The following is a 22,702-nucleotide window of genomic DNA, read 5'->3' as shown; positions in this document are numbered from 1 at the left end:
TCTCCCCCTCCTTTCTTTTACTGCAGAGACTGCAGCTGTGCAATTGGGTGAGCACTGTGTTGCCCTCCTCTTTGGCTTGCACATCCCATAAAATTTGCACATCCTGGATTTTCTCCTGTAAAATCAATAGCACTCAGCCATTCCCAAATGGCTTGATTCCCCACCCAGTGCCTGTATACACCCTGCACATCTATACACCATATCAATTCCCCAGATCCTCTCAAGGGCAACATCTGCTTTATTGTGATAATTTTTTATCTAATATATGCATTTCTCTTTTACCTGCATTTTTATACAGCATTGAGTCGTGCAGAAGAGTACAATGGGGGGTTAATGAATACAAAGAGGATTTGGACCAAAGTAGAGTTACTGCACCGACCTGCTCCCTGCTAACACAACCCATGGAATGCTGTGATTGGTCACATGAGACTTCTAAATGGGTGGTATGTGTTACTAAGCTATTCGAGAAATTGCATTTCTTCTTCAGAATTTATACCTTTATTATCACATAATTGTTTCTGTCTTTATCAAACTCTGTTTTGGACAAGTTGTTATAGATGTGCTGTTTATTGTTTTATTACAGGTCAGGAAACGGTAATAATATAAAAAGTGTAAGGTCTGCTGCAACTCTGCTGAACCATAGCACCCTGTCCATATATTCTACTACCGTATATATATGTTTATAACTAGGGCTTACCTTAAAGGGCACCTATTACCCCTATATTGTTTCCCCCACGAGAGGCGCAGGCTAATAGAGCCCACACTCCAGATAGGGGAAACAATCGTTTTTGTACTAACTGCCCCTGCCAGTGCTGGGCTACAATGTCGGGGCACATGTATGCGCATAATGAGTGAGTGCCATAACTCGCTCATTATGCACTTGTGTATGACGTAGGAGGGTTATTTACATTGACTGCTCCGACGCCAGGCGCATGTGCATAGTAAGTGAGTAGGGAGATCGCTTATTATGCGCATTTGCGCCAACCAACATGGCCACCCACACTGGGAGCTCCCTCCTGGTGCGGGAAGCACAGAACTGGCAGGGGGATTTTTAAAAAAAAAAAATACTATTGTTTCCCCCAACCGGAGTGTGGGCTCTATTATATGAGGAAAATAATATAGGGGTGATAGGTGCCTTTTAAAGGGGACATTTCCTATAAAAATTATGAATGTACCAGTGAATTATACTCCTCTAGATATAGAACGATTGTGCTTAAAAAGTTGTGTTTCTGACTGATTTATTGAGAAATTCCCCCAAAAGCCCACTAGCCCCGCCCATCAGTTCCACTTCCTGCTGGCCTGACCTGATAGGGAACTGAAGCCTGTCTTTACTTGTGTGAGTGCAGGGCTGTGATTGGCTATCCCCCTCCTACTGTGCTTCTGGCAGGGACCGTTAGGACACGCCCACTCTTCATTTCACACTGGTTCGGAGAAGTGATACGATCTATAGGGAGCTCCAATAAAGGGGCCATTTTTACAGATAGGGTTAATGTTTAGCACAAAGTGAAACCAGCACCATATATTATTCATAATTGCCTACAAAATTAGCGTTTTTTCCATTTATCCAATATGTCTCCTTTAAGGACAGAGTTTGTTACCTGTTTTAAACATCTTACTAAGAAGGGCCATTCTATGGTCATGTTTTTTACCAAATAAATACCCCTACTAAGACAACAGCCACTTTTATGACTTTATTACACAGGAACCTTGTCACTATATATACGTTATAAGCAACTATCATATAAACGGTATTTACAGTGTATCCAGCTATCTGAAATATGTTATAATGAACAAAAATTATAATGCCCTATTTGGACATTGATGGTTTACAATAATTTTTGCCCTTTTCCTTCCCTGTTATTCTTTTTCCTTCCCCTATTCTAGACCTTCTGCAATGTATTGGGTTCTATAAAGAAGAAGCGGTCTACTGTTGTGTATAGGGTACAAGGAGTTAAACACACACTTATGATGTGATTTTCATCATGTGAGGCTCTCACATTCAGAAATACCTCTTCTAAAGCCTCAGTGATATCCATGGCATTGTTGTAGTTAGTTGTCTGTATGTAGAACAGTCATTTTGTCCTGTTATCCTAGGACAATATGGGGCAGATGTATCAAAATGTGAGTTTAGAGCTTAATACATAAAAACTTGCCTAAAAACCTGTGAATTTTTTGTTGTAAACTTCAGTCTCACGTTTTGATAAATCTGCTATGTGTGTTTGTCTGATCATATAACATATACAGTATTCCTAACTGTCTTATGGATGCAATTGGTTGTTCACTGAGTAGGGCTACTGTGTGTATGTGTGATTGGTCTAACCAGCTACACTATACTGATCAGATCTTGCAACTGTATTGGCTGGGCCGTCCAACTGAAAGTTAGAGGGGCTATCCAAGGAGGTTTCATGGCTCCAATACTAATGACTAAACCCCACAACTTCTAATTTTTTTTTTCTAAATTTGTTTTCTCAAATGTCTAATATTTACTAAAAAGTTGTGGGGGAAAAAAATCTACTTTTTTGAATTGTCACTGCGAAAATCTCGACTTTATCGAATCGTCGCTGCTACAGTTCGAAAAATCGTGATTTTCTGGCAAAACCCAGCAAAATCTCAAATGTTTCAAGACAAAAGAAAGAACTTCAAAGAATAGGGACCTCTGCCATTGACTTCTACATGAGCTCAGCAAGTTGTCGGATTTGGATTTTTAGCCATTTAGACGCATAGTAAATCTCGGAAAAGTTGCAGCTTTTTTTTTCGAAAAAAAATCTGAATCCAGTTTAAAATGAAAAATAAATGGTTAGTAAATGAGCCCCATAGTATGGCAGCTCAATGGCTCACAACGTTTAGAAGATGGACACCATTCCTTTTTGTTCTAATTCAGCAGAGAAATTACTTATTTCATAAGACAGGAAGGAAACATTCAATAAAATTAAATTCTAATTGACACCAGTGCCAACATAACAGGCATTTGTTGTAGGGGAGATGGCTGCCTCCATGTGCCAAAAGTCAAATGATTTCCATTAAAAGTTAACTTGTAGTATGTTTTAAAATGACTAATTCTAAGTAACTTTTCACTTGGTCTTAATTGTTTTCTTTATTTATAGTTTTTATCACTTGTCTTCTTCTTCTGCCGTTTTCCAGCTTTCAAACTGGGGTCACTGACACCAGCAGCGAAAAAAATATTGCTCTATAAGGCTACAATTCTATTGTTATTGTTGCGTTTTATCATTCACTGTTCTATTCAAGCCCTCTTCTATTCATATTCCAGGCTCTCGTTGAAATCATGTTGAATGGAGAGCTATTGCATAAAGAGCAAAATAATAATAAAAAAAAAAAAAACAACAGATTATAAAAAATGAAGACCAATTGCAAATTGTCTCAGGATATCACTCCCTACATCTTACTAAAAGTTAATTTAAAGGTGAACAACCCCTTTAACTATAAATGGAAGCAATGCCTTATTATTCCTTTTTATTATCTATTTTTCGGTATAAGAAAGTCACAAACAAATGTTCATTTGCAACGAGGCTGTTATATGTCGTTAAAGTTTTGAAAATAAGAAAGTGCTCCATTTAACCTATGCTGAAGCATTGCCAAGCTGCTATGTTATCAGAAATCAGTATAGGACATTTTGGAGCTGATCAGCAAACATTTTATGTACACAAAGAGAAAGAAAAATGTCAGTACACAACTTCATTCATATTAAATGTTACAATAATTATGTGTCAGTAACACCATTTAGACAAAATATGTCACGTCAATGAACCCCATTGTACATTCTACACTGCCAATCTATGTACTAAATCTTGAGGTACATTTAATATTATCAATCCCCCCAACAACATTGTGCATTAATGTTTAACAAACAAAGCAGAACCTTCACTCACCGTTTATTCACAATTAATTTCAGGCACTGCCTTTGCTGTATCTAATCCTAAGTAAAGTCTGTGGATTCTAGAGCCTCACTAACTACATGCTTGATAAAACAGAAAATGAACAGAAAAGTTCCATTACTTCCATCTAAAGGATTCTTACATATTGTTTTCTGCATAACCTAAGGTGAGATAAGGGAGATTTCTACTGATCAGTAACTTGCTATTACAGGGATGAGATCTGTTATCCAGAAATTTTAGAATTATGGGAATGACATCACCCATACACCCAATTTAAATCAATCAAATAATTAACATTTTCAAAAATCTAATCGGTTCTTTATTAAAGGCAAAACAATCCTTTTGGGTTTATTTAATAGTAAATAATTTCTTAGCAGACTTAAAGTTTGGAGATGTAAATTATGGAAAGATCCCTTATCTGGAAAACACCAGGTTCTGAGCATTCTGGATAACTGGTCCCATACCATCCTTTATCCATAAACCCATTATTCACAAAGCTCTAAATTACAGAATCATAATGATTCATCTGAGCTCAGTCAAAACAAATAAGAGGTCCACTGAGAAGCCCTCTGTGTTCTGAGCTGCTCTTTGTCTCACAACCTAACAGGCTGCAGCTGGGGGATGAGAGGGCTGTGTTTATACAGAGGGCTTTTCAGTGAACTGCTGATTTGTTATTGTTGATTGTAAAGCCCTGGGCAAAATATTAAATCAAGGTATACATATATTTAAATGCTTGTTTAAGGATGTTGCAAAATATTGGCATAGGTGCAAAATGCATGGCATCTATACCTCAAATGCTTGATACTACTTAGTAATTCTCTGTGTGAATATGCTGGTCTCCAGGCTTGCAGTATTATAGTTTGTTAATAATGTTCAGTGATACTACTTAGTAATTCTCTGTGTGAATATGCTGGTCTCCAGGCTTGCAGTATTATAGTTTGTTAATAATGTTCAGTGATAATAGGAACTGCTGTGTTTTAGAGATGTTTTATTTGCCATAATGTGATATTTAGGCATATGAAACTTTCTGCTTAACGAATATCATTGCATGTATTTACATTTAAATACAAAACAAATTTATGGGGCTCAAGGAATACCAGGTGCCAGGTCACCATAGCAACTACATTCTTGCTTCTACTGCCTAAAATAAAGACACAGCAATAAATAAGAAAAAGGAAATCTGAAGAATTTCGCTGCCGCCCTGCCTCTTGATTACTATTGGAAAGTAAAAAAAGATGCATGCCTGTGTGGTCTATATACATAAGGTTAGTTATGCCATACCGGTGTAATGTACAGGTCTCATTCTGACTTAAATGTAATAAGATCCTAATTTAAATCTCTATTAAAATTATTGATGGGAGATAAAAACATATCCCCCACCTTGGTAGAAGCTGGAGTTGTCACCTATATTATAAAGATATATGTGAAGCCTTGTTCATTAAAAATTTAATGCAATCAATTCTCAGTATTTTACAAACTACCAAGAAGTGATCAGCCATGCCATGGAATATTCAACAGTTCATTTCATGTATCTTCTGCTGTAAAAAACATGAGATGCCTTATGTACTGTATGGGGATTATTATGGGTTACAGTATATAAAGTAGGGCTTATAGGGACAACCCTTTGCACTGTGGAGGTATTGTGGACAATTCAATACAATTTCAAGCACTGTGAATACATTGCAAGCTACTGCACTGTAATGTCATCCTGGGCTACTGTAAGCTTAAAGTGATACTGTCATGATTTTTATGGTGTAATTTTAATTTCTAAATTAAACTGTTTACATAGCAAATAATTCACTCTGCAACCTAAAATTTTGTTCTTGAACCAACAAATGTATTTTTTAGTTGTAATATTGGTGTGTAGGCAGCCATCTCAGTGCATTGAATGAGTCTGAGCTTTCAGAAGGAGCCAGCGCTACAGATTAGAACTGCTTTCAGGTAACCTATTGTTTCTCCTACTCCCATGTAACTGGAGGAGTCCCAAGGAGGACTTGGATTCTTACTGTTGAGTGCTATTCTGATATCTACTGGAAGCTGCTATCTTGCTCCCTTTCCATTGTTCTGCTGATTGGCTGCTGGGAGGGGGTGATATCACTCCAACTTGCAGCTCAGCAGTAAAGTGTGACTGAAGTTCATCAGAGCACAGGTCACATGCCTGTGGCACCCTGGGTAATTAACAATATGGCTAGCCCCATGTGAAATTTCAAAATTAAATATAAAAAAATCTGTTTGCACTTTTAAAAAACAGATTTCATTGCAGGATTTTGATGCATTTTGAAAAAAAAAAACGATAGCATTCCTTTTATTTCTCCAGACAGAAGTGCTACATGTAGGAACACTAAGGGACATCCTCTTATGCCCCTTAGTCCTCCTGCACTTCTGCCCATGGGAATATTAAATGATCCCTAGTGTCTGCTTGCTCTATTGTTTCACAACTGGTGCAATTTTATAGCATATCCCACTCATGTAAAAAGGATGCTTACAGAGAAGGAATGTTTTATGCACATAATAATGTAGTTCATAATAATACTCTTATATACACTGATACAATTTTTGATCTGATACAATATTTGCTTTGATTTTGTTATTGGCATAGATAGATGTAAGTGAGAATAGCTTAACACATTTGCCTTTCTTGCAAGAAATGACAAGCCTAGTGAATTAAATGGTGCTGCACTTGTATTCCTCAGGCCGCCCCACCAAAAATAGCCTTTTTGGACTCACCCCCACCAATGGAACCCTGTTAACATTCTGCTTCATCAGCACCCTGCTTTTTTTTTTATATGTCTTGCTGCATGGAAACAGGTCTGGAGGAATCTTCTGTATCCGACTGAATCCATTGTATACCATATATGTCCTAGTGGGGTCCCTGCTAAGCCTCCTCTTCCTAAGGCCACTCTTCACAGCCACAGCAGGGATAATTTACAACAAAGAAGGCAGTGTGCAAAGTGCAAAAATAGCTTGAGTTGGACATTAGTTTTGCACTTTGCACACTGCCATCCTCCACTGTTGTGTTGCCACAGGTCACTGTTTCTGAGCACAAAGACCTTCAGTGACCCCCATTATCACTGCACTGCCTGCAATTAGCAGCCCTGTATGTATGAGGGACCAAAGTTATAAGACACACAGTCATCCCCCTGCTGCCCCCTAACTTGCATATCATTCAGTTGTGCAAATTAGGGAGTGGCAGAGGATACCAGCCATAAGGACAGTGCCTGCCTGCACCCCCTGACACTATCTTTGCACCTCACCCAGATTTCTTATCTGCCACAAGGTACACAGTGTAGCGATTAACTTGGGATGAAGTACTCTGCATTAGAACTAGGGGACATGCTCTTTCCCCTTAGTGTTCTTACACCTCTGCCTTAGTGAATTATAATTGACCCCTAGTGTCTGCTCGCTTTACAGCACTGGTGCTATTCTATGCATATCTGTGTAGAAAATGCCATAAAAAGGAAAGTATTGTTCATGTGCTATATAGGATATGATAATGTGCCCATTAGAAAAAATATTGCATGTTATTTAGGAAGATGACTAAATGTATTTAGGAGAGTCAGCACATTCTGCATAGCTCATCAAATGTTGGTTTAAAGTGGTTGGACTGATACCAATACTGACCAGGACACTGGAAAGCTTTTAAGTAACAACTATTTTGAAAGATTGATTGGCCTCAGAAAAACTGACTTTCAGAATACCTGATCATTCACTTAGGGGCAGATTTACTAACCCACGAACGTCCGAAAAGCATCCGAATGCGTCTTTTCCGTAATGATCGGTATTTTTGCGATTTTTGTCGACGCCGACGCAACTTTTTCGCGAATTGTTGCGCCTTTTTCGTCGCCGTCATGACTTTGTCACGAATTGTCACAACTTTTTCGTCACCGCCGCGGAAAAATCGGATTGGTTTTTCCGCCGTTTACAATTGCTCAATACAAAAAAATCGTGACGGCAACGAAAAAGTCGAACAAAATACGATAAAGTCGTGACGGCAACGAAAAAATCGGGCAAAATATTAAAAAACGTGAAGGCAACGAAAAAGTCGCAAAATTTTCATTTCCAATCCGATTTTTTCCCATTCGGGATTTGGATTCGTGAATTAGTAAATGTGCCCCTATGTATAACTAATTATTACCATGTACAGATACTCCAGATCCACACACAGTGGGGGCCTCAGTGGGCTCTCAATTGCATGTGCATTTATTATGTGTTTAGCCATTAATACTATATTTTATTTTCAGGCAGTGTAGTATGTGAGATATTTCACTTATTATGCTACATTTATGTAAAGCTTTTATGCTATTGTTTATAATAGGCAACATGTATGTCTACTTAATTTACCCTAATTTACTAGTTCTTACCATTTGGCAGCCCTATAATTTGCTGCTTTTTTATTATAATATAAACAAGAACCATGAAAAACTTTAAACAATACATATTTATAAACACTGCTGTACAGTAGCATTTCTGCATGACGTAATGAAGGCCCTGGGCAAACTAGCCAAACACACACACTCATCAATACAAAATCAATGGAACAAAGTAACATAACAGTCACCATCCTCTCTGGCCTGAAGATATGGATTGGATGAGAGAAAGTAAAGGTCAAACCAATTAAGTTGACTTCAGCCCTGTAAGTATGCTGATCCTCAGCACAGGCTCCTCTTAACACTGGGTTTACAGGGCAATTTCAGGGCAAAGAGGGCATTTTCCCAGATTACCCAGCAACTAAAGAGACCACTGATTATATTGTGTAACAGATATAGTCAGTACACGCATCAAGAATGGCCAACCTGAAGACCTCCAGCTGTTAACCTTTTTTTCAATTCGTTATTTTATTACATTTTCTGGTGTTTTACAAGATAAGGATAGAAAATGAAAATAGGGTGGCGTAAAGAAAAACAAGCAAAAGATAAAAATACAGAGAAAATACAAAAGTATGATTGAATTATCTACTTAAATATACATTACCAGTTCCACTTTAAAGGACATGTCAAAAAAAAAATATATTTTTTTGTCTAATAAAAGAAAACATATTAAGCAACTTTCCAGTATAAATGTATTGAAAATGTTTAGTGTTGTAAAAGTTATTTGTAAATGTAATTACTATTGAAAGCAGCATTTGCTTTACATTGTTTCAAAAGTCAGAGCCACCAGGGCAGATAATAGAAAAGGACACTTTTAGCAGCAGTTATATATACAAATAATTTAAAAACCAATACTAATTTGTAATGAATGTGTATTACAAAGTTGCTTAGAATTGTATTTTCTTTTATTGGAACATATTATATAAAAAAAAGCAGAAATATATCAAGAAAAAATAGATTGACATACTTGAAGCTAATGTAGTCAGATGCTATATTATGAATGCCACTATACAGGCACTGTTAAGAGAATTATTATACTCTTAATACCAGTCAATATTGTATTCAAAATGCAATATGCAACTCTCAGCATGCCACCAAGGCCCAAGGCTGTATGCACATGTGAGCAACACTAGTTATGTCATCAACACACACAACCAGTTATGGAATAGTTCACAATTTAGTGTTCAAAGCCTATTATCATGCTGCTTGCACAGTACATTAAAAGTAGTTTGTGTGTGCATTCTTGAATCATTGTCATAACAAAAATATATAGACACAACACAAGACAATTTACATTTACACTTACTTTCCAGTCTGTGTCAGCAGCAGACAGAAAGGTGTCAGCGGACTCCTGAAATACCAACAAAATATCTGTTAGATAAAAGAACATAATTTCTTCCAGAAGACATGTTAGACATACCCCTGAGTGACATTCAATAGCACCCCTGACCACTTACAAACAAACCCACCCCATACCATTCTAGGTTTGCAGAGCACCATATACCCTCTATTGTAATACAATACAATATTAAGACTTTACACCTTTAATGCCCCACTCATATAACATATCTGAAATTCCATATCCTTATTTTGTAGCATATATGCCCTCTCTTTTGCATCATATATTCAAATGATATTCACTCTCCTGCAACATCTCATCTGATTATTCTGTCTCTTCTCCCAGAACATAGTGCTCATTTGCTAAAGGTACAGGTGAAAAGGGCGCAAACGTATTTATAGAGTACCCCAGCCCCATTCCTATAAAGCAGTGATTCCCAACCAGTTGCTCATGAACAACATGTTGCTCTCCAACCCCTTGGATGTTGCTCCCAGTGGCCTCAAAGCATTTTCTTATTTTTAAATTCCTGGCTTGGGACAAGTTTTGGTTGCATAAAAAACATGTGTAGCACCACACAGAGCCTTCTCTAGGCTTATACATAGGGTCTTCCAAATAGCCACTCACAGCCCTATTTGGCACCCTGCTGAAGTTTTCCATACTCCCCAATGCTTTCTACATTGCAGTGTGGCTCACAGGTAAAAAACGTTGAAGACCTGAACTATAAATGATCTTATGAGCCTCCTGTGCCTTTACAACATATTTCCAAAGAATCTGAAATGAATCCTGCCTGCACCAGTGTACCCTCTTTGCAGAGCTACCCATTCTCTCTCATACAACATGTACTGTATTTAGACATATGCACAACATCTGATCATATCTCCAGCTACTTATCTGCATAGCATCAGATTATCAGCAGCTCCCGCTGTAAAACTATACATGGTCAGATTAAGCAACAGATGGGTTCAAAGCAGAGTCTAGGCACAGTTTATTTTGCAGACCTACAGAGACTCTGAGATGTTCATTGTTAAATTATTATGACTTTCTCTTGAGAATTTCTCACCAAGATTAATTACAATTTACAACAGCCACAAAGCCTTCTTTGGTCCTCAGTTTTGCTGAGCTTTATTCATTAAAGAACCACGTACTCGTAAATGTGTTAGATGGGTGCAAGTAGCACTAAGCACCGTGTTAACAGTGGTTGGGGATGGTTGTTACAGTAGATATGTTTGACATGGAAATGGCTTTCATAGTCAATACAGGGGCGTTGAAACCGCCAGAAATGCACAGAAATTCCAGGAAATACATAGGGGTTGATTCACTAAAGGTCGATAAGCGTTATCACATACTTTTTTGTATTAAAATTGAAGCGAAAAAAACACGCGATTCGCTAAAGTATTGTTGCATGCGTTAAGTCGCATATCGTGTGCGTTAAATAGCGCACAACCGCAATGCGTTCATTTTAACGAGCTGCGTTAATTACCGAATAGAAATAGTATTAACGCATGATTCACAAATACATATGAAGCGTTAAACGCGCTAAATATCGCATTAGTCTATGCGAAAATTAACACCTACTTGGGGCAGGCGGTAATTATAGAAAAGTACAGTTAATGAGCTTTTGGCAACACAATATGGACTTTGCAGTGTGATTTATTCAAGTCTGTGTTGGCCCTAGAGTGATGTAGACTCGAGTTTTCTGGGAAATGGTCATTTTCAGTACAGTAGTTTTCCGAAAGTAATGGCGTGTATGGCTAATATGGTGTGCAATTTTTCACACGCGGCGACAATTTGTGCACACTGCGTTAATTAGCGCGCATTGCATCAAATGCCGCAAGAAAATAGTCTTCACAACTTAAATAACGCAAACAGCATCACGTCTAAATTAATGCAAGTATACTTTTAGTGAATCGTGCGTTAAGTCGTGAAAAATAAGAAGCGATAAAATTTTTAACGCATATAAATAACGCTATAAATAGCGCTCATTTTAACACACTTTAGTGAATCAACCCCATAGTGTGCTATTCCTGTTGCTTCTTAGAGTAGCTAACAACATTACTTGACTTATTGCTTCACACACAGAGTATACTGTGGTTAGTACAGGGCCATTGGTACAAAAGGCAGTTTGCAATATTGAAAGAAGATGATGTTTGGCCTTTGTCATACTCAACATTTATATTAGTCATGTATTAATATAGAAACATAAAAGAACAGAACCCTTCATGGTCAACAGTAATACAAAGCATACATTTTAGTCAGTATAAGTAAATAATCACACACATACATGTGAATTTAAAAAATGCTTTTTTCTTCAGGAATTAAAGGAATTGCACTCACCATTTCTGTGTCTTGGCCTCTGAGAAGAGGTTTCTCCTCTGGAAATCGCAGCTCACTCATCCCAGATATGCTGACGTCTGGCAGCAGCAAGCCTAGATCAGAAAAGTCAGTGGAAGTGAGTACATACCAGATAAAGGTGAATGTATGAGACTAATCTTATAACGTAATATTCAGGTAAATTTTGACTGAATGCAGCTTCATTTGCTAGAAGCAGTACTATCCCAGCTTTGAAGGCAACTTGTTCACTGGCAGCACCTTCATCTTAAATGGTCAAAGAGGGTACCAGCAAACATTTAAGACTCCAAGACCAAGTCTCTCACGATATTGCCTAGCATATGGAAGTCAGTCCACAGAGAACAGTTTGTGAACCCAGCATGGATATTTTTAGAAAATCGTGTTGCTGCACAATACAGCAATAAGCCAGTCATAGTGGTATTTTTTCAATATATCTTTCATCTCCCACAAATCGTCTTCTATAGTATTTTAATTGGACCTTCTGGGCACCATTAATTTCACTGGGATTTTTATGTCTTCCAATATTACCCTTTCTTCTCTCTCTTCTTCTTATTGTGCATAACCACTGATTTCTATACATGACTACAGAAGCTGATCCTTAGCAGTTCTGCCAGATAAAAGCAACATCCACAATCCTTTCCATGCTCTGCAGTGCACCATACTGGCGCCAGAGGAACATCTGATATATTTTACGACTTTCCTTTTCCTATATCTACAATATAGTACAAGGGATGTCTGCCCACAGGACACAGACACAGGACAGACAGTGCTGATTTAGCATAGACAAAGGTTTAACATATTGGCAACTCCTTATAGTAAATTTCTTTATATAATACAGTGACTAAACCACGCCCACTTATTTCAGCATGTACTGGGGGGATAATTGCGTTTTGAAACCAAATATAAGTATATATATATATATATATATATATATATATATATAAGAATATATTTAATGGAATGTCATTTGAAAGGAGGGAGGGATGGATGAATGGATTATTGATAGTATGACTATTATTTGTAAAGCATATTAGTGCATTCTGCTTCAGAGTCACAGACGTAATGGTTCAAGGCTATAAATGTAGCTATGAGCAAATCGAAAATGAAATAACCTCACAAAAACATCAATGTGCAAAAGAAAACCCTAAAACAGTACCTAAAAATACTTGGGTTAATTTTAGCGATTTAATATCAAGAAAACATAAAAGTCCACTTTAAATTTTTAGTATGTAGAGAGAAACTATTAACTGCATTGTAACTAAACAAATAAGCACACAGCTATAAGCTTACCAATAGAAAGTTGTCTATTGGTAGCCTCCTTATCATCCTTATCTCCTGAAAATTTGGTGGAAATATAGGAAGAAACCAAATTATCTTTTTACCAGCTTACATTTATTTTGTCAACAAATATTTAATCAGTGACTGGGGATGCATATGAAAAGGTAAATTAATGCATTTTAATATAGAGTAAAGTGGAACCTTTAATTAAGTAGCTGTTAAACTGAGCTACAACAACCCAGAAGATTATTATACAGATGTGAATACTTTTTGCATGTAGCATGTGTAAAGAAGGGACCAGATCCAACCTTATTGGGTGAAAAAATGAGGGTTTACATCCAGTAAAACTTAGGCCACCGGTGGAGTAAATGCCAGTCTGCCCCAATCTGCACCCTCTTCAGTAAGAACTGACAGACACAGCATCCATCTGATATAGGGACAGTATTTTTGCTCATGGAGCCTTACATAGCTGTATGTAAGTTCAATCTGTGACCCAGAAAAGGACAGGCTAGAAGAAACCAAGGGTACAGAAGCACATTTTGTTCAGAAAAGGTAGATGTTGATCTTAATCAGGCCTCTGGGCACATTGCGTACTTCCCAACATTCAGAACTGAAAAGCAGGACCACCCTCAGCCATGCTCACAATCTGCCACAGACTGAACCTGGTAGTTCTCAGTTTATTATGGTGTTTAAAAAAATCACAGTCAACAAGGTTTTGGAACACATTTTTGCTGTGTATTATAAACTCAACTCTATATTTCTTCAATGTTATTACAGTTCAAATCAAAACAAGTTCTGTTAAATACTAAAGGGAAGGCTTGGAACATAATGGATTTTAATAAATATTCATTCAAAAATATACAGGTTTGTGGTGGATTTGTGTAAAGAGAGAAGGAGAGTTCATTAAAGGAAAATGGGGCATAGTCTTATGCTAGACTAGGGGGTAGCTGAGAGCGCTTGAGTTAAGATGCTTGTAATATGGTATCTACATAAAACTGAGTGCATGGAAAAAGGCATGTTATTCTGGGTGCTGTATAGAGTCATTTTAGAGATAGAAAAATAGTTTACTTATTCTTTCAGATTTCCCTCTATTCCTTATTTAAAGTACTTGGGTGGGATATTATGCCTCACTGGCCTAGAGAGCATGTGACCATTTCCTATTACAATTTAATATACTGACTGGAAGCTAAGGTCTCTTCCTCTTTGGCCTCCACATGCCTTACAGGTTGGTTCTTTGCTGTGGAGCCTGGGACAACAAGGCCCCAGTAAAGAGTTCTGCTATAAGTGAACCAAGCCCCTAGAGAAGTTGTGGGACAAGGAAACCCATGAATCGGGTTTAGAAAGCATCTGTCAGATGCATCTGACTTTCTAGAAATATAAGTTAGACAGTTTATCTTGCAAGAGCAACCTTGTGCTCCAACTTAGGTTTGATAGCTGGAGGTATCTCTCCCTAAGGTATGACTGGCCTTAAAGTGAAGGGACCACAGTGAGAAAAAGGATTCAGGCTAGTATTCTGCTTCCTGACTGGAAGGGATCTGGACCACTAACTGGTAGCCTTAAAAGTACAAACTCACTCACAGACTGTATCCACAATGATGCCATTGCCTTGATCTGCCTACAGTTTATTACTATATCCATCTACCTTAAAGTGCTTATGAGTATGAACCTATGGAGTGTTTGACAATCAACAGTGTTGCCTGTTAACACCTATCTATAATTATACAATATCTTCTCCTTCCTCCTCCACTATAGCAAGGACCCAGATAAAAGTCCAGTGTAACCGATATTCTACATCACTAAGCTAGATATTGTATTCAGGCCAAGATAAGGTTACATTAGGTTTTAATATTTAAAAGACAAGAGAAGAAGAGTTAAAATCAAATAGCTCTAAATCAGGTACTCACTCTCTGTTATAGACTAGGAGAAACTATCTAACATGGGAAATTCCCATTTTCTACAGAGCGTGCCTAATCTAGATAAGGAACCCCTCTACAGGCCAGTTGAAGAGTCCTAAGTCCATACTTCCTCTACATGTGTATGCACTTGACTTGCGAAAATTATTATTTTTATTGCTGCACTACAGATATATAAGTTTGGGAAGTGTTATCAGAAGAATAACTCCAACACTACAGGAATGACCCACCATAGAGGATTAGATGTAATGTGTGCCTTGCAACAGGGTTTGCTTACATTAAAGCATTACACACATAGGGGCTGATTCACTAAAGGCCAAAAAATGAGTGTTATTTATAGCATGTGTTAAAAATATTATCACTTCTTATATTTTGCGAGTTAATGATCGATTCACTAAAAGGACATTTGTCTGAATTAAGAAGCGATGTTATTGTCATAATTTATCTAGCGATGACATATTTTTAAGCAATATTTTAAACCATGCAATATATTTATGCATTATTTCGTAGCACTTGATATTAGCGCACGCTATTACACACGTAGCAGTTACTGTCTGAAAACTACTGTTCTGAAAATTACCATTTCCCTGAAAACTGGAGGATGCATCACTCTAGGATGATCACATACTTGAAAAAATCCAACTGCAAACTCCATCTTGTCACCACAGACAATCACCAGCTGCAATTTTGTTTAGTAACGCCTACTCCTGGGAGGAGTTAAGTTTCACAGTAATTATTGCTACATTTTATGCTTTTAACGCTTCAAATATGTCTGTGAATTATGCGTTAGTGTTATTTCTATTCAATAATTACCTCAGTGCGATGGAAATAATGCTTTACGATAATCAGGATTTTTGCGCATGTGATATGAGTAGTAACGCATGCGAAATGACTTTGATGAACCTGGACCTTTAGTGAATCGGCGCCATAGTCTTAAATTTCATCTTCTATTGTTTATATATTTATTGGTTTGGCCAATTCCCATGGTTTTTTAGCAACATACAATGCAATTTCACTTTTTCATCCTTACTTGCAACTGTCTGAGCTAACAAGTCTACAAATGGCTTGTAGTCAAGTTTTCCATGGAAACATATGCCAGAGAAAACATGTGATATTTCTGAATACTATAAATATTATATGTTGCTATTGAATCATTTTATTATAATTTCTCTACCATACTTCTATGTCTAGGTCAGTCATCCAATATTAATTAAAATAATGGATAACTGTTGGATATCTGTAGTCACATGATCTACATATAACTAGCATTTTGCATATTGCTTCAGCAAACATATTTTGCTCTGTGGTTATGGATAATTCCGAGTCCAAATCCATGGATAATTCCAAGTCCAAATCCAAGTGTAAAGCCATAATAATAACAAGACAATCCATCTGAAAGCTAACAGTGACAGAATTCTCACAGTTCAAAAAATAATCATTTTATGAAATATTGCTTACATTATAATTACCATTTTTAATTTCATATTAATATATAGTGTAACTGCAATATCTTTATCATTTAATGGAAATATGTATATTTTAATATGACAGCTATTTCACCATGGTCCTATCTAGGTGGTGACCATACACTTATAAAATGTACAGCACAGAAGAAATGTATTCCTTCTTGATATTCGCCAAGCAAAAAAATGTGTGGTTTGAAGAAATACCCTGCATCCAAATTTGTATATAGAACACAAAGTACCCCAACACACCAACGTCCAATCTCCTGCCGTTACATTTTAGAAGACTAGAATGGGCTTTTCACCCCATTAAAATGCACTTAAAATTTAAGGAACTAGACACAGGGATATAGGAGCACCAAAAATAGTCATTCTAACTTTTCATCTTAAAGATTCAAAACAATATGTAGCAGAGTGTGAGACATGCTGCAAACTAGCTCTATGGCTGCTACGCTCTGAATGATTTTTGCACTTAGTTTAAGAACTCTTTTGGTAATGTACTAAGATATGCTAAACAGCAATATAAATAGATATCAAAAGAGTAATGTAGAGAAATATTTAGGTAAAAAAGCATCCCATTTTTGAAAAGTCATACTGAATATTTTAACTGCCTTAAACAGAACGCTAGAGAAGGCATGAACTGAACATACAGGCAGAGAGAAATCAATAAGTTGCTTGGTAGACAGACAGACAGAAAGATGGCTGGTCCCATCTGCTGACTCATTCTCTAAGTCACATTGAGAGGTGCGAGCTACGCAGAACACTGTCAGGAAGCTGTGAACTTCCAGCCCGCTGTTTTTTATCCTAATTTAAGACAAATTCTATCACCTTCTCGCTCTGCCACCCTGTTTCTCCCACCCTGTCTTTGCTTTTCAATTCCTGTTGAATAAAGGAAAATGAATAGATATTGCATTACTTACTTTCTGTTGAGATCTCATACTATCATACAGTTTAAGCAAAAAGATACAACAATCAAATGACAATATGGCTTGCACACAGATGGTGGTTTAGCGACAAATTTTTCTGGAAAAAACCACAAACAATAGGCATACTGTATAAGGTTTCTTTTCCTACAAACCAACAGTCTCAGCCTGAACACATACCTCTCTCTTCCCCATGCCACAGAGATATCAGGGTTGAAAACATCTTCCGCCCAGAGCATGCAGAGACATCAAGAGCTCCACCTTCCAAATCGAAATAATGGGCATACACATTCCTAGCCTCCTCCCACAGATATGTACATTCCTCACACCCATCCTCCAGTAGGCATCATCACTTTCCCAACCCACATTTTCTTTGTTATGTCAATGCTGTTTGTTAAACTTCCCAATGAAATATCAAACACATGCCAAAAAAAAATTAGATTTGCCACTTAAAATTCAATAACTTAGTAGATCCCAGTGACAGAAGATTTTTACATTCTGATAAACACCAAAGACTTTAACCTGCTACAGGGCACTTAATAGGATTATTGTGCAAATTCCACCGCAGTTAGATGCTGCTTTAATTCACTATAGTTAAGATGAGACATTCTCAATTCTGGACTTCTAAGTCAACAACTGCACAACTCAACAGCATCTTAGGACAAATGTTGTTATGTATTTTAAAAACAATTTCAGTATATAATATCAGTGGTATTTTTAATGATACCTCTTAATGTGGAATTCTAATCACCAGTTTATTAACCTTGCGTCTTCAAATATTGTTGTATTACATAGCCAGCAGGCTTTCAGTCTTGATTATATTTTAAAGAATGATGGGAGTTTTAGTCCAGAAACCTCTGAAGGCCTAAGATTAAGGAACGGGGCTCTAGTACATGGACTTCAGAAAAACTGTAATTATATCTGTACTGTCTTCTGGTACAATAGCTTTTGTTAAGTATTTTGTGAAACTGACAAGTAAAATCATCTTCCTGACTAACTAAGTTATGACTAAACTTATTCTTACTGTGCACCCGTAAAATCCTAGGCTTAAATATTGCTAACAAAATTATATTTGTTACATAACAATTCTCATCAATATGTCTCTTACCAAAAGAGGACAGGTGCCTTTCGAAATTGCCAGCAGATATCTGCACTACTAGAATCTCATTTCCTATGCCCCTTACGACATTCTTGGCACATTACTCACCCATTTCTCAGCACAGATCTTATAACTACATTCTTGGCATGTAATGTTTTAGTTTCTCAGCACATCTTATTACCACATTCTTGGGATATCAGTTATCCAGAAACCCATTATCCAGAATTACAGAAAGGCCATCTCCCAGATACTCCGTTTTAATCAAATAATTCACATTTTTAAAATGATTTATTTTTTCTCTGTAATTATAACAGTACCTTGTACTTGACCCTAAGCAAGATATAACTGATTCTTTTTGAGGCAAAACAATCCTTCTGGGGTTAAATAATATTTAAATAATTTTTCAGTAGACTTAAGGTATGAAGAGGAAAGACCTCTTATCCGGAAAACCCCAGGTTCCAAGAATTCTGGATAGCATGTCCCCTACCTATACCAGATTCTCATCACACATGTCCCTCGCCACATTCTAGCTGAATCCCCTAATTTTCAGTCAAATATTACTTAGCAATTTCTCAGTACTTTCATCATACAGCAAATTCTAAAGACAGATTTCTGTTACCAAATTATTATAATTCTAAGGAAGTACATCCTTTACCAAATTTTAAGCACTTGTGTAATGTAAAGTGTTCATTATAAAATTCTCAGAGCATATCCTTCCCAAAAAATTGTTCATATGCCCCTTTCTAAATCCACATCATCTTGCTTAAATCTGAGTTCAGGCATGGCATCTTTGTAAAGTCCAATGCATGTTATTAAAATCTCAGGAATCCATGTTATGGCGAACTGTAATCGTAAATCAATAAGAACAGCACATATTTCATTGAGGATCCTTTAAATACATAGGGAACGATAAACCAGCAGGGGAACAGTACCAGCCTTTGAAAGAAATGAATGCTCTATAACTCTTACAGACATTTAACTGGAAATGTACAGGACAAAGTATATTACTTGTACATTGCATTTTTTTAGAAATTTCTCAGGGGCCATGGACTTAAAAACTCTTTTGCAAATCAGAGTCTATATATAGGTTCAGAAAGCACATACAGCTCCTTCAAAACCCCATTTAAGCTTATTCAACTATATATTTTTTTTTTTTTAAAAGGCATTTTACAGGAGTAGAAAATAAATCTCCTTACTGAAATAACGTGAAAGAAAATGTCCACATCATTCTAAGTTTCATTTTCCACAAAACACCACATGTTCTTTTTTAGACTGCTATGAGGTTTGGAAGACAGTCCCTCAAGAGATTTTCATTACTGCAAAAGAACACACCCAGCCGTACAAAGCTCACAACCAACTCCAACACAATTACTGCACCAGCACAATTCTCAGGGACATGCATGCAAGGTGACTCGTAGACAGTTAAATATGCAGCAAGTCAGTTACAAACCCATAGACTATTACCTGCCCAGAGCTCTATCTTATGCCCCAGCAGCTTCATTATCTCTGCAGACAACGCAGCAAATAACTGCTTCAGGCAGAGTGAGAGACCTCCTGATGTAGCTGTCTGAGAGGGAGAAGCAGGAAGGGGGAATGAAGAAGGCAGGGAGCTGTCCAGCAAAGCAAAGCTTTATACAGTCTTATATGGCTAGTAAATTAAATGAGCAATAGGTAGAACAATACAAAATAAGAGGAGTGTGTGCAGGAATGACCGAAAGGAACAAAGAGTGGCCTATTCAGTAAAGCTTTGAGAGAGAATGCGAGAGATAGGGGAGTGACTGAGCAAATGGAGAGTGGAGGAGGGAGGCTGGAGAGAGGGGAATAGTGCCAGGGACAATCTGCCAGCCAGCACAATCTGTGTGACAGCTCAATGCAGATATGTTAGACAGTATAAGGGGCTTGCCCCTGACAATGAATTGAATGCATGTGCTGCATAGGTGGCACACAGAAAAAACATCTGGCTATATGTTGTTTAACTACAGCTCCCATTAGCCCCAGCAGATACTGGGAGCATTAGCTGTTCTGTCATCCCTGCTATATAGTGAATGCATTCTCTTAAAGCATTTATCTAAATCATCTCATATGATTACATCTAAGCAAAAACAAAAGATATATAGAAGGAAAGTGACTCTATGGATTTCTCTCCAGATGACACAATTTAGAACAATAACTGTAAGGATATAAAGATAATCTAGGACTATGAAATTAAACTAACTGTTTGGGTTATACCCTGACGCTGTGCCTATACACCAACCAGGAAATGCTAGAGTGTCAAGAAACAGTCATCAGAGTAACCCTTTCATTTCTATCTGGAAACAGAATTCAACAGTACCATATTAGTCAATAGTTGGCAATAACCTTTTGGTATATTAACAATCAAGGCCAACAAGTGACTAGCAATTTAGGGTTGTCAGCAGTCTTTAAACCCTATAAAGCTATGTAATCTAGCAAAAACAGTAAGCTGCCATTTTTTATGCTTCTTCCCCGTCTCAATGTGAAAACAAAAAAAAACCTATGCTTAAGAAGAACATAGGAATGGCAGACAGTTTTCTATATGCCATCTCATGGTTGTCAGACAGGCACCATTTTAAATGTCTCTCTGTCTGCCTACTCCTCTTTAGTGTCTAATAAACCCCCCTCCTTGCCACCAAAGACATTTGTAGCCCCTCTGGCAGGCATTTACAATTACCTCTCCCCTCAGATCCTCCTCTTCCTTCCCAGATGAAGCCTGGCTGTTTTTCCACGTGTTGAGCTGTCTCTATTCTGCTCAGTGGCACGGGTGGCAAAAAGAGGGAGGGGCAAACTCTATAGGGTAAGTGAGCGAGTGTGCCCACACCAGGTTTTGGATCCCCAGGTTGTGCCTTTTGTTAGCACCTGCTTATAGCATATAACAGGTTATGCGTCCCTGCGGGGGGAAATAGTAATATATACAGGGATGTGGGTTTGTGGAATAGGAGGAGGGCAGGTGGATAAAGTGAGAGAAATACACTGGGTGAAGCTGTGCTGCGTCAGTGGGGAGGGGGTAGAGGAGTGGTTGGTTTCTGAGGTGGAGCAATCTTTCTCTGGGGCATACTAAGATCCTTTTTATGGGCAATAGATGGAAAATAAAGAGTGCAAGAGATAGAACAATGCAAAATATCAGGATTATGTGCAGGGATGACAGAAAAGAAACAGTGATCTCTTCAGTAAAGCATTGGTAGAGAATGCAAGAGATATGGGAATGAAAGAGCAAACGGAGAGTGGAGGAGGGAGGCTGAAGAGAGGGGAATAGTGCCAGAGAGTGCAGCCAACACAATCTGTCTGACAGCACAATGCAGATAAATATATATAGCATAAAGAGCTTGCTCTACACAATGAATACAATACTAGTGCTCCATAGGTGGCACACAGAAAATACCATAGAGTAGGGATCTGTAGCCTACAGCACAGTTGTTGTTAAACTACTACTCCCATTATTCCTATAGATAGTTATATTGCCATCCCTGCCAAATATTATACATTCTCTTCAATCATGTAAAATTCATGTAAATAAATCTCATGCATAGATTATGAGTCCATCTGGGTAAACACAAAGGCTATATAGAAGGAAAAGGGAGGTGGAGTCTCAAGGGAGTTCTTCCAGATGACACAATGCAGAACAAAAACTGCAATGATATAAAGAAGATAATCTAGGACTGAAAGATTCCACTACCAATGTCTGGGTTATACCCTTGATTATGTGACCATCTAGGAAATCCTGGTGGCAAACCACTAACTGATTCCTTTACCCTTTCATTTCTACCTGGAACCAGAATTGATTAACAAGATTTTTATCTCAGTACTGATGGCACATTAAATGCAAAGCCAGCATAGCTGCCCCTGTATGGCACCCCTGATGGGCCTACCCAACCGATCGGGCAGGTTTAATTTTCCCTTGGATCAGGGACAGCATTGGTTTGTTGATGCAGTCCTCAGGCCAATGGCACCTATGCCCGCTGTTTTAATTCGATCAGTTGGCCCTAGGGCCAGAAAAAGGTGGCCATACACTTTGTGATCCTCTCTGAACTATACCTATATCGCCCACCTTAAGTGGGCATCT

The 22,702-nt window shown here is 37.7% G+C and overlaps 1 protein-coding gene across 5 annotated transcripts in view; it reads right to left on the bottom strand.

Annotated features, from left to right (window-relative positions):
* Positions 1 to 21,587, bottom strand: part of ndrg4 (NDRG family member 4) — a 44,845-nt gene extending 23,258 nt beyond the window's left edge. For 2 of the 5 annotated variants that reach the window (XM_012960847.2, XM_012960848.2), the window contains exons 1-3: positions 17,706 to 17,772; positions 11,934 to 12,025; positions 9,567 to 9,611 (exon numbers count right to left, since the gene is read on the bottom strand). In XM_012960847.2, coding sequence (XP_012816301.1) covers positions 9,567 to 9,611; positions 11,934 to 12,025; positions 17,706 to 17,748 — 180 coding nt within the window. In that variant the 5' untranslated portion in view covers positions 17,749 to 17,772. 5 annotated transcript variants of the gene reach the window in all.
* Positions 21,588 to 22,702: the final 1,115 nt, after the last annotated feature.

The sequence above is a fragment of the Xenopus tropicalis genome, chromosome 4 (genome assembly GCF_000004195.4).
Source record: "Xenopus tropicalis strain Nigerian chromosome 4, UCB_Xtro_10.0, whole genome shotgun sequence".
Lineage (NCBI taxonomy): Eukaryota > Metazoa > Chordata > Amphibia > Anura > Pipidae > Xenopus > Xenopus tropicalis.
Note: the sequence above shows the minus strand (reverse complement) of the source record. Positions and strands in the feature narration are given on the sequence as shown.